This window comes from Eubalaena glacialis, chromosome 4, assembly GCF_028564815.1.
Source record: "Eubalaena glacialis isolate mEubGla1 chromosome 4, mEubGla1.1.hap2.+ XY, whole genome shotgun sequence".
Taxonomy (NCBI): domain Eukaryota; kingdom Metazoa; phylum Chordata; class Mammalia; order Artiodactyla; family Balaenidae; genus Eubalaena; species Eubalaena glacialis.
The window spans coordinates 97,306-110,092 of NC_083719.1; the positions used below are offsets into that span (position 1 = coordinate 97,306).

Consider the following 12,787-nt stretch of genomic DNA (forward strand, 5'->3'; position numbering starts at 1 on the left):
ATAACGTGACTCGGCATGGTTTTCTTCTTATTTATCCTGTTAAGTTTGGCTGAACTTCTTGAACATTTACGTCTATGTTTATCACCAAATTTAGGAAGTTTTCAATCATTATTTCTTAAGAGTCTTTTCTGCCTCATTCTCTCCTCTCTTTCTTGATTTCAATTACACATACAGTAGTGATATTGTCCCATAAGTCTTTGAGAATCTGGGAGATTTTTTCACTTTTTTTCTTCTCTTTTCTTCAGATCAGATTGTTTCTATTGATCTATCTTCAAGGTCACTGACTCCATTCAGCTATTAAGCCCATCCAATAAGTTTTTTAGTTCAGATACTGTGTTTTTCAGCTATAAAATTTTCAGTGGGTTTTTAAATAGATTTTCTATATGTCTGCTGAGATTTCCTATTCTCTCATTAATTGCAAGCATCTTTTCCTTTACGTCATTGACATAGTTATAATAGCTGCTTTAAAGTCCTGTCTAATTACAACATCTGTGGTCTTTTCTGGATTGATCGCTGTTGATTGTCTTTTCCTGAAGCTTCAGAATGAGTCACATTTTCCTGGTTCTTTGTATGTCAAGTAATTTTGGATTATATTTTGAACATTGTGAATATTCTGTTGTAGAGACTCTGGATTCTGTTATAAGCCTTCACAGAATGCTGTTTTAGCATGCATTTAACTTGATTAGACTGAGTAGATCCAGTTACACACAACTGGAGCTCCCTTTCCCCAGCTTTCTCCATGGGGTGGATATTGACCTTCACTTTCTGCCCCAGCTCTATCCTCTGGCTGTTTAGGCCAGAAAGATGCCCATTTTCTATCAGAGCTTCAGCCACTCCAGCCTCACCATATTGGCAGCCTGCCTTCAGGCCAAAGCCACAAAAACAGGGAGCCACCCCATGCCAGTCCTTTTACCCAGTTTCAGTTGCCTCCATGGTGGCTTTGTTCACCCTCCAGAGCTTTCAGATGGCTGTAGTTATACTTTATCCAGAGTCTGGTTTTGTCTGGGGAGGGTCAACTCTGCCAAACCAGAAGTAGCTCATCCTTGATTCATCCTCTCACTTTTCCCTTCCTCCTCCTGCCCTTTCCCTTTTCCTGTTAACATCTTGCCGTCTCTTCTTCCCCAACTTTTCCATTCTTTTGGTCTTTCCTCTATTTCTCTTGCTGTCTCTCCTTTCACGTCTCAGTTAGATTCCTGTGTCCAACCACATATACTCCAGTAATGCCACCAGCAGGCAGGATAGCTGAACCCTAAAGTTGCTTCTCAATCCTCTCAACCCAGTAACCCAGCAGTTTTCCCAGGAGTGAGCCATTCTAGTGGTTTTTCCTGAGGGCTGCGTCCATGGCCATGACCAGTGAACACCTTCCTTGGCAGTGTGAGCTGGTGGGTTCCCTGAAGGCCCTGCACAAACTTGTCGACAGCTCCCAGCTGACTGCAGACCTCGAGGGCTCCTTTCCCTACAGCCACAGTGCCTGGATCTGCTTCCGTCGGGTAAGGTGCAACTGACAGCTGCTGCACACCCTGGGCTTCTCCTTAGATGGATTTTTTTACTTAAGTCAGAAAAGGGCACCCCCCCCAAGTGTCACACCTGTCATAGTCACCATCAACAGTCTGTTTCTGGACAACCACACCGTGGCGCACTTGAGAATGCCACTGAAACCCCACCCTGGGCGGGGGAGGAACTTCTGTAGATGTGCAGAGGTCACCGGTCGGCCGCATGGCAGGCTTTACAACCTGAGATGGGTTTAAATGTGGGAACTCACAGCTGCTTGTTTCAGCATCTAACAGAACCTGTCTTTATGTCTCCTGGCTCTCAAACCTCAATAGAAGCTGGAGCCCTTCACCTCAAACTGCAAGGAAGCCATTGTTTTCCTACAAAATTCAGTCCACTCCCTGAACACCCACAGGACCCCAAGCACAGCACAGGTAGCTTCTCGTGTATTTTATTTTATTTGACAGATAGGTGGGAACACAACAGTTTGGTCAAAACCATCATCCTCAGCAAAAATTTTCAAGCCCTTTTTCATTCACAGATCCCTTTCAATTAGCAAAAAACTTCCAAAAGACTACTTCCTCTCCCTTGTGACCAAAAAAATCCCACTCTGCCCAGAAAAGAAACAGCACGAGTACATTTGCTGACATGCCACCAAGGCACAAGTGATTGCTGTCAGGAGTGAGTGATTCAAAGGAGACACACAGGCGGACTGTCTGGAGGGACCCCGACGGCCCAGGGACCAGGGGCCTGGAGACGCCTCCCGGTGCCCAGGGTGCGCGGTGAAACCCACGGCCTCATCTAAATGCCAGGATCTCCTCCTGCTGCCGCCTTTAAGCCTCCCTCTTTCTGCCCCCAGACCTCAATTCCCTCGGGCAAGGGCATCTGGAGCTGTGCTACGTCCTGCGGGGGCTGGGTGGCGTGTGGGGTGCGCCGAGCCCACCCGCCTTTAGCTCGGTTGACAGAGCAAGGACGTGGGTCACACTGACATGTCCACTAGCGCTAGGCTTGGGAGGACCGGAGGAGGGCTTCCAAGCACGTTTCTCCCGCCCCGGGCAGGAGGTCGCAGAGTTGATCGGCAAGCACAGGGCGGTGATGAAGCATGTCCTGGAAGACGCGCGGCTGGTGGCCCTCCGGCTGGAAGGCGGCACCGTGCTGGCACGGCTGAGGAGGGAGGAGCACGGCGCCGGCCAAGACTACCAGTGAGTGTCCCGCTGGGGCAGCGCTGGACCGCAGCCCAGCCGGGGCGATTCCCAGTGCTCTGCCCACTCACGGGAAGCCCGTCTTCATCACCTGCAGTGTCTCCAAGGAGTTCAAAGCTCCATTCCTCTGACGGACACACTGTGACCGACCAGAGATTAATTCCCTTTGTAACTAAGGAAGCCTAGTAGATTCCTTGGCAGGCTCGCGTGGAGAAAGGTCACCTCCCGGGACTCAGCGTCCGTCCTGACCAAATGCTCCCGTGCCTGTTGCCTCCCAGGCCCCGGGTCCACCCGCCCACGTTCCCCTGCCACCTCCGGGTGCCCGCACCTGTGGCTGGCAGGGTGTCACAGCGCACAGGCATGTGTATGCTCTGCTCAGGCTGTGGGCCTCCTCGGGGGCTTCCGTTTTTGTCAGACGTACAGAGTGCAGTTGGTGTTTGTAACCAGGGGTCACCGACGCGGGGCTTGCTGTGAACAAACACCCCGACAGCTGCCTTCCCTTTCCAGGGACACCATCGAGGCTGCCTGCAGGCTGTACAACCAAGTGGACGAAGAGGTCCACAGGCTGGTCCTTGCCTCCAACAGGTGTCTGCAGGAGCTGGAGAGTCTGCAGGCACTGAAGAAGCTCCAGGAGCGAGGACCCCAGTCAGGGCTCCAGGGGGGAGGCGACCAGGTCAGTGTCCTGGGAGAGGTGACCAGTCAGGGAGCCAGGGGGAGGTGACAGTCAGGGCTCCAGGGGGAGGTGACAGTCAGGGCTCCGGGGGGAGGTGACCAGTCAGGGAGCCAGGGGGAGGTGACAGTCAGGGCTCCGGGGGGAGGTGACCAGTCAGGAAGCCAGGGGGAGGTGACCAGTCAGGGCTCCAGGGGGAGGTGACAGGGCTCCGGGAGGAGGTGACAGTCAGGGCTCTGGGGGGAGGTGACCAGTCAGGCTTCCAGGAGGTATGGAATCGGGTTACCTGAAATAACCAGTGTAACACTCACTATTTTAATCCAGATTTTCTTTATATTCATATGCATATAACGATTTCCAAAAGCTTATATGTTTTTCAAGTAAAATCCTTATTATTTTATCAGCCACTGTTTCCTGGTTAGTGAATGTGAAGCCAGGACCCCCTGCCCAGCCAGCAGCATAGGGGCAGTGAAGAGTGGCTGGAGACTCTCTGGACCCTCAGCTGGCCCTGCGTCCTCCAGTGTCTGGTCACCACGGGGCAGTCAGGGTGGGAGGGGCGCCACCCGCAGGGCACCCCAGACTGGTCCCCAGGACAGCCAGCAGTCACGGTGGGGTGTGCACACTGTGTATTTTCCCTCCCTGGCCTCCCCACAAACAGCCCTAGTGCCCAGCCATGGGCCAGTGGGGGGCCTGGGTGGTGGGAGATGGTGACCCAGCTGATCTAGGCTGCAGGGAAGGGGAGCCAGAGGCTGGCAGGGAAGCACAGACAAGAGGCTGACCAGCTCACCTGGTCCTGGTGGTGGCAGCCTGGAGCACGGCTGACTCGGAACACCCCAACCTGGAGGCAGGCCCTACCTGGGGCTCCTCCACCCCCTCCTCAATCCTGTGGGGTCCCCTGTCTACCCTGTAGGGTCGATTCCCTGTCCTCTGGGGCCTCCTCCATCCTATGGGGTCTAGTGTTTCTTATATATTATGTATTTTATTATAAAATGCCCTCCAGGACTTCCCAGAGAAAGGATGGAAACTCTAAGACCTGCACATCCGATGCTGTCTCTTCTCCTTCACAGTTCTCAGTAGTTTGTTTTCCCTCCGGAACAGAGGCACCGTACGGTCGTTTAGCCTCGCGGGTTGCAGGGGAGTCTGCTCTGCTCCCCTCTCGGCCTTGGGCTGGGCCCTGCTTCCCCCCCGGAACCTCGCCCACCTCTGGTCCTTGGGCCGCCTCAGCCTGGTGAGCAGAGGCTCCTCCTTGGCCCCCCTAGCTCTGGGGATTCTGGGGTTCCTAGATGAGCACCCCCGTTTCCCAGATGCCACGCTTCCTGCTGGTCCGCTCGTTTTCTTCCTTTTCCATTTTCCACGTCGCTGGCCTTTTCCTCTACTTTCAGAGTAGATTTTATGGACTTTATCTCCTAACCCCACTGTGTGCTTTTGCTTCTGCTCTAACATTCGTAACTTCCATGGAGGTTTCGTTTGTTTATTCCTCTCAGTGGCCCTTCTTTACAGCACCTGACTTGCTCTCGCTGAAATACTGATCGTGGTGTGTGCCCAGCCTCTCTCCCCTCCAAGGGGGCCTCTGCAGGCTTGTTCTGGCTTCTCTTTCTCATGCTGGAGGATCTCCTGGTGATCCTAGGTTGCCTGCCCAGCTCACGAGCGGGGCGGGGCCATTGGAGGCCCCCTGCTGGGCCCACCTCTGGAGATGCCCTCTGACCCCCACCTCTGACCCCCGAGGGGAGGGCCTCCTGCACGTCAGGGAGGAGGTGAGACTCAGCCTTCCCGTGGCCCCCTGCCTACCTGCCCTTCTCCGGAGAGCACCCCGGGCCCTGCGGGGTGGACGGGGCGTGCACTGGGGCCCCTGCCTTGCCACGGCTCCCAGGCTCCCTCACCTCCTCCTCAGCTTCGCCACCTGCTCAGGACGCCCAGGGCCCCCCAGTGTCCCTCCTCCCAGCCTCTCTGTTGTCCCCATCCTTTATACCTTGAAAGAGGTTACTGACGCTTTAGCAGTGTTTCAGGAGGGATCAAAGTTAGATATGTTTTAGTCTGCCATCTTCACCCAAAACTAAATACACTTTAACCTAAACATGGGATCATCCTATAGAGTGTGTTACATTGTCTTTTTTACCTAAGAAATTGCACGCACGCTGTGGAAGAATTAGAAAGGAACTAGGTTTTAACCACGGTGAGATCCTGCCACACACGCTCCTCTGGCTGGCGCTGAGGGGGGCCCTGCGTGGGCACGCACGCCCGTGGGAGTCTCCGGGGCTCTGCCATGCTGTTCGCTATTACAGACATCACCACCCGCACATCCTTCGCACTTCGTGATTGTTTGCAAATTCCTAGGCTGGATTGGAGGGTCAGGGCGCACATCTTCTGAGGTTTTCAGACATCTGCCAGCGGCCTTCCAGACAGCTGGCCCAGCCTGGGCTCTCGGCAGCCTTTGGAGGCCCGCCTTCTCGTTTGCCAATCTGACAGGTGACGATAAAGTGTCTCATCATTGTCTGCATTCGGATTTTTTATGCTGCAGTTGAACCTTTTCTTCCTACATTTATTGGTTATTTTTACTTCTCTAATAAATTGCTTTTTCATGTACTTGGCCAATTTCTATACAGTTTGTAATAGTTTCATTATGTCACTTCTAATCCTTTGATTGTGTTGCAAATATCTGTAATTTGTAATTTGTCCTTTAACTTTGCTTATGATTTATGTGGCCTTTCCTATCTTTTGGTTACAGAACAACTAATGTATTCCATTATAAGACTTTCATGGTTTGAATTTCTCCATTTAATTTTTCAAACCAACTGGAATTTATTTTTTCTCGAGGTCGGAAGTGGGACTCCACCTCTGAGGCGCCTCTGCCCTGCTGACCATTTCCTCTTCTCTACCTGGCGGTTCTAGGACTGCAGGTGCTTCCTTGCAAAAATCTAGGTTTGATGGTTTTTTCCATGACTCTGTCCACAAAGAGCATGTACTCTGGTCTCTCTCCTCTGCTCGTACATCTGGGTTCATTAAATACAATTATTGTCCTGATAGATCCAGCCCAATCGCTCCATTTTTAATAGCAAACCTCTTCCTGGGTGTCTAACGACCGGATGCCCCTGCATTGCCCTGTGAGGGTTTGCCTCTGACGTGCCCGCGGTGAGTAGTGCTGTTGCCATGGGAACTGTGTCTCTTAAGTGGTGACCGTGACCTCATCGGACTGCGTGGGTGCAGGCAGGCCTGCCATCGCCCCTCCGTCCCTCCCAGGTGCCACCAGCCTGAGGAATGTTTCTGGAGTTTGTGTAGCATAGTAACAAGTTTCGAAACTGAAACTTCTGGATCCATTTTTCAATAATCTTAATTTTCCATTTCCAAACAATTAAAACAGTTATAAACTTGAGCCATGGAGATCTGTGGTCATCCCAATCCCTCGCCAACCCAAGCTCATTCACTCCCATTCACAGACTGAAAAATCACGAGTGAAAACCATGGTTCAAACTGAGGCCGAGTAGCCTTCGGATGCGCTCAGGAGAGCCGTTTGGATGAGGCGTGTGGCTGTAGGAACCAGATGCACTGGCCCCGAGGCGGCGTCTGACACCTCCTTTGTCCTCCGAAGTCTTAGGGCCGGACTCCTTAGCACGTTTAAAAGTAAAACCTTCTTTTCCTATGTAGATCACATCGTGGTTTGAAAAAGAAAGAGAGAAATTCCTCGGGCCTTTGGAGCTGCTCTCTCTGGGGAACACAAAGCAGTGGCAGGCGTCCCAGGCTCTCCTGGACAGGCTGACGGTGGGTGCCCACCAGGACACATGCAGGGACACCCAGGGCACTGCTGGGGCTTGTTCTGATTGTTGGCTCCTTGGGCCGCAGCAATATCGTCCGAAAGGGCTGCGGCTGATGGAAGAGGACTTGGAAGGCGCAGAGGAAGGGACCCAGGCCTTCAGAAGGAGTCTGAGCGCCAAGGCCGGCCTGGCTGAGCGGAGGGAGGGCGAGCTGGCCAGGCAGGCCCGCAGGTCCGAGTTCTGCGAGACGGTAAGAGCCCCGGCCCAGTCCCTCCCAGGGTGTGCACGCGTTGCCCCGTCCTTGCTGCGGACATTCGCTGCGAGGTGGGCGCCACCCCCAGGCTCTCCGTTGACCTGTGAGAGGTTTATTTATTGTACCAGACAGGCCACGAGGACGCGTGAACTGTTCTTTCTGTTTACCGGCTCAGTGATAAAAGTCCACTTACTGTCAAAGATCCCAGAACGATTGCTGCAGCACAGCCGCACCTGCACTCTCGCTAGCCCTAGATATTCCTGCCGTTAGGGCGCCAGGGCCAGAGTCCTCAGGATCACAGAACCCAAGAGGCCAGGGCAGGCCGGGAACTCTCGGCCCGAGGTCCCTGGCCCATGGGTCCCACACCAGGCAGGGATGTGGACCGTCTCACGGCCTCTCCAGCCCTGATGCCCACGGTCGAGTCCGGCCGGCAGTTGCCACCGCGAGCACAGGGTTTTCCTCTCGCTCTGGCCTCTGGCTCACCCTGGTCCTCACTTTGGGCGACGTGGTCAGCAGGCAGAGCGTGACCTGAGTTTACTCAGGGTGCTGGCTGAGGCCGCCCCGGCCGTGACCGTCCTTCACTGCGCTGCCCGGTGCCCTCCTGTGCCGGGCAGGTGAGCGGGCGGACGCTGCGGTGCAGTCAGTGCTTAGAGCACCTGGACCCAGAGCTGGTCACCGAGGATCTGACGCGCTGTCGCCGGGAGGCCGTGCAGAGCTTCCCCAGGGCGAGTGTGGTGGTGGTGGGCCCCGGCGGCCAGTGGGCGCTGCCACGGGGCCAAACCTTGTGGCTGCAGAGCCGGCAGACCCGACGCCACTGGCAAGAGGCCCTTGGAGAGGCAGCCCCGGGCCCCGGCACCCTGCCTCTGGGCTGGAGCCCCCCGAAGCACGAGCTTGCCCAGGGACCCGAGGGGCAGCCCCTTGAGCCTGCCTGGACCCCTCCCGCTGACCCCGAGGCCCGAGCTGGGGAGTGGGCCGGACAAGCTGCTGTGTGTGGCCAGGAAGGTGAGCACCTGGGCCCAGGTGTGACGCACAGGACAGCAGGTGCACGTGCTGCTCCGCCCGCCCCAGGAAGCACCCCTGAAGAAAACTAGGGAGAAAACACAAAGCTTCGCGACTCCTCAGCTTGACAGTGGCCCCAGGGACTCCCTCTGGCTGGGCCACACTGGGGTCTTTATCAAAGGCCTGGAGGTGGCCAGCACCACCGTGGCCTCAGAGAAGCAGCCCCCGCTGAGGCCACGTGCCGAGAGCCCTCGGCTCCCTCGGAACCGGTCTGTCCTCTCCCTCCAGGATCCACCCCTCCGAGGAGGATGGGAAGGGGCGAGCTGGAGGGTGAGGCAGATGCCCTCAACCTGTGGGCCTAGTGGTCAGTGGGATCTAGAAACCCAAAGCCGTGAAGTGCCCTTCCACAGCGTGGGAAACCCATGGACGCCCCTCCCGGCCTCCCCCGTCAGGTCCAGGCTGAAGCACTCACGTCTGATTTTAAACAAGACATTAGTGATCTCCCTGTGCTCAGAACAGAATCTCTAAAAGCCGCCTCCTTTTTCAGGGCATGTAGTGACCTAGCACACCCGCTCTGATGGTTAAACAACCAACTCTAGTTGTTTAGAGCCCATTTCTAGAAAATTACAATAAGCAAATCAAGCCCCCAATGTGAAGAAATTACTTTAAAAATTGCTTTTAAAAAAGTCTCTAAGTATTGAGGTAAGAAGTGTGTGCCCGTTTATCTGTTGCCCAAATGAAAATGTCCGTTTAGTTTGTTAAATCTTTAGGAAGATGTTTGCAAAAAGATACGTCCTATTAGCTGTCTGGATAAAACGTGGTCAAGGACCCCGCCCACCCCAGTGACAGTCAGTGACACCAGCCTGGCCTCACAGCCTCTGGGTTGTCTGTCCCTGATTATAGCGAGCCCTGGCTGGAGGGGGGCGTCCTCCTGGTCTCCTTTGCTCATTGGATGGGTCCACGTGTGTTTCCTCCAGACAGCAGCTCGAATCTGAACTGAGATGGTTACAAAATGCTCTTCTGAAACAACCTTCAACCACCTTGTTAAAGGTGGACCTTGTGGGGTGTGGGCAGGCCACAGGGAGAGCTGCAGGTCTGTGGACGGCCTTCCAGCTCATTTTGAAGGTGTCGGGGCAGCAGAAGGCAGGGGTAGGCGTGGTCCACTCACCGGGAGCCGCCTGGCCACCCAGAGTGGACGTCCTGGGTCCGGGAGGGAGCAGGTTGGCGAAGCTGTCCTGCCTTTGCCGCTGGGGATGGGTCCCCCTCCCGCCATTCACGGGCCTCAGACCCACCAAGCCCAGGCCTGGCGGTGGGGACCCCGCACACAACCTTCAAGGGAGCGAGTCCTCCCAGATGCCAGGGCCAGGGGGGGAACTTTGCATGAACCACCCCGTCTTCCTGGAAACCCAGCTGTCCGGAGGGAGCTCCTGTCGCTTGGCCAGCAGTCATTTCCCCAGAAATTTCTATCCTTTATGAGTCAATTTCCATTTACTTGGTCCAGATGCCCAGACCACGCTAGTGCGTATTTCTTTTCTGGATATTGAAGAAGAACACTTGTTTTCGGTGAGTGTCTACAGGAGGTGACTCAGCGGCCGTGCGTGGGTGTGACAAGGGCACCTCGCGTGGCAGCAGCTGCGTTTGTCGGCGCTGCCGCCGCCGAGGGCTCCAGGCCCCCGAACAGCAGAAGGCGCCGTCTTCCCAGAAACAAGAAGCACCTGTAAAATCCGTGCTGCAGGCGTGAGAGGGGCCGTCCAGGGTCTGCTGCAAACAGGATGAACTCACAGCATTCTGACCACGGTGTATTTCCTATCGTTAGCTGCTTTTCTTCCAATTAAAAAAAAAAGTAAAGACAGATAATGGCAGGAAAAACTCTACCAACCCCCACTGGTGTCATTAGGATGGAGTAGTTTCAGAAGGTGGCTGGTGGGATGCTATCAAATAGGGAAGGAACGCATCGTGTGCGTGGGGACCTCCAGCCCAGACAGAGCCCTCCGCTCGCTGTCAATCTCCGCACCACACTGGCCCCCAGGCCTACTCTCCGTCCTCTGCTGCAGCGGCTTCTCTGCATCTGGGTCAGAGGTCACTGAGTAAAGCTGACTTTTCAGGAACACCTTGTGGTAGGTTAGCAGCCGGTGTGCGCCAGAAACCGGTTTTCCCGTAAATCCCCAGCACAGCCTTCCCGGCAGAGGGCTCCCTGCTGCGGGCGTGCGAATCTTCTTCCTGCCAGAGCTGCCCCGTAAAGGCGGTGCTAGAATCAAACCGCCTGGATTCAGGGTTGAAGTTAGGGAGCCCGCGAATCTCTCCTTTTCAGTTTCCAAAGGGCTCTCTCTTCTGAAAAGGCTGTGATCGGCAGCGTGGAAACGTCGATGCAACAGCTTTCCTTCTGCTGTAACCTCCCTGTGCTTCTCTACATCAGAGGAGCGACTCCAGTACCGGTGAGAGGACAGCTCAGGTGTGAAGCGTCTCGAGATTACTCGTCCCCAAAGACAGGAAACCACGGGAGAGAGTGCTTTTGTGCGTCTCCCGTCTGTGTATACTGCGTTCATTACTCTGGAGTTTCAGTCTCTTGTTTCTTCCGAGGCAGGAATAACGCTGACGAAGTGCCTCCTGAGGCTGGCGGCCGCGAGGCCTGAGCGTCCGCTCGGCTCTCTGTCTTTCAGCAGCCGACCGCAGCACGTGATGGCCGAGATGATCTCCACGGAGAGGCAGTACGTTAGGTCCTTAGGATGTGTCATTGACAACTATTTTCCAGAAATGGAAAGGACGGACCTGCCCCAGGACCTCCGAGGGAAGCACAGCGTCATTTTCGGGAACTGGGAGACGCTCTACGCCTTCCACCGCGGGCACTTCCGGGGCTGGAGCGCTGCTGGCACCGCCCCTGGGCCGTGGGCCACACGTTCCTGAGATATGTGAGTCCCCAGCCCACGGTGTGGACAGGGTGAGGCCAGCCCCACTCGTGCTGGGAGCGGCCCACGTTTCAGGCCAGTGGGTCCCTTGTGTCCGGGTCAAGAGATACGTCCCTGCCAGTTATGACCTGGCTCTGGACACTTGGGCCTCGGGGTCAGTAGACGGCACCCTGGTCGAGAGCACCTCGGCACTGGGGTTGCACCTGTGTCATCACACCTAATCTGTCCACAACCCACCCCTCACAGCTAGCCGGCCCAAAGCAGCTTCCAAAATCGGTTTGCTCCCTGCACGTAGGAAGCCCACCTGGTCCCCGTCACGGTCTTCCTGCGAGCCTGCCCAGCTCCCCTTCCAGAGGGGCGCCAGACCCTCCTGACCAGCTCTGAGAGCCGCATGGATGTATAGATTATTCTGAGGAGACCTGAGGTTTTGATAAGTCTCTTCTCAACCATGAATATTGAGTCTTTGTAAAATTCTTAATTTACTCTGAAAAGAAAGTTCTTTCAACAAGTAGTTACCAAACACAGTGTTGGGCACTGGGGCAGCGTCTGTGCTGGGGGCAGGTGACACTTCTGCTTCAGCATTGTTAAATATGAATTACCGTGACAAAAACACCGGTGCTGAAGGACATCCCACATGTTGTGTCTTTTCAGCTATTTCTTAAAAAATGCTTTCAGCCATAATGTGCAACTTCCATGTTGTTTTATGTTGACAGTAATCTTGAGAATTTTAAATGTTTAGACAAACTTGGTTCTTGACTGTTAATGAATATTTCAAACCCTCCCTCGGGCCCACCCTCTGAGCACCCCCTCTTGTCTCTTCCCCGAAAACTGGTATTTTGAGACCGAGTCTAGGGCTCCCACCACGTCCGGGGAGCTGAGCGCCCGCTCCCGACTGCGGCGAGACCCTGCGGAGCTGGGCGGCTTCTGACCCAAGCCCTCCCTTCGCAGGAGGAGCAGCTTGGCATGTCCGCGCTCTACAGCAAGAACAAGCCCCGGGCGGACGCCCTGCTCTGCAGCCACGGCAACGCCTTCTTCAGGGTCGTCCCCCCGCCCGCGAGCCTGGCCGCCCGGCCTGGCCCGGGCTGACCCTCTCGCCCGCCTTGCAGGACAAGCCGCGGGAGCTGGGCGACAAGATGGACCTGGCCTCCTACCTGCTGAAGCCCGTGCAGCGCGTGGCCAAGTACGCACTCTGCTCCGGGCCCTGGTCAAGGAGGCTGGCGGCTGCCCCGCCCGTTAGCAGGAGCTGGGGGAGCTGAGGGCCGCTGAGGACACGGTGCGCTTCCAGCTGCGCCACGGCGACGACCTGCTGGCCCTGGACGCCGTCCGCGGCTGCGACATGAGTGCTCCGGACCCTCGTGGGTAGAACAGGCCTGCGGGGAGGCGCCCCACGCTTGAGACCCCCCAGACCCCCGCCCAGAGGGAAGGGAACGCCCAGGAGAGGCTGTTGGGGCGGCAGCCACGGGAGGAAAGGCCAGCGGGCTCTCAATGCTAAACGTCGGTGTTTGGGGCTGCTCTGA

General features: G+C 55.7%; 1 protein-coding gene across 1 annotated transcript in view; it reads left to right on the forward strand.

Annotated features, from left to right (window-relative positions):
- PLEKHG4B (pleckstrin homology and RhoGEF domain containing G4B) overlaps window positions 1-12,787 on the forward strand; it is a 61,888-nt gene that overhangs the window by 44,953 nt on the left and 4,148 nt on the right. Inside the window, 14 exon segments of the mRNA XM_061187610.1 lie at window positions 1,374-1,490; window positions 1,827-1,925; window positions 2,551-2,693; window positions 3,201-3,366; window positions 7,006-7,119; window positions 7,201-7,362; window positions 7,980-8,367; window positions 8,399-8,633; window positions 8,635-8,694; window positions 11,025-11,212; window positions 11,215-11,273; window positions 12,219-12,308; window positions 12,377-12,455; window positions 12,458-12,612. Coding sequence (XP_061043593.1) covers window positions 1,374-1,490; window positions 1,827-1,925; window positions 2,551-2,693; window positions 3,201-3,366; window positions 7,006-7,119; window positions 7,201-7,362; window positions 7,980-8,367; window positions 8,399-8,633; window positions 8,635-8,694; window positions 11,025-11,212; window positions 11,215-11,273; window positions 12,219-12,308; window positions 12,377-12,455; window positions 12,458-12,612 — 2,055 coding nt within the window.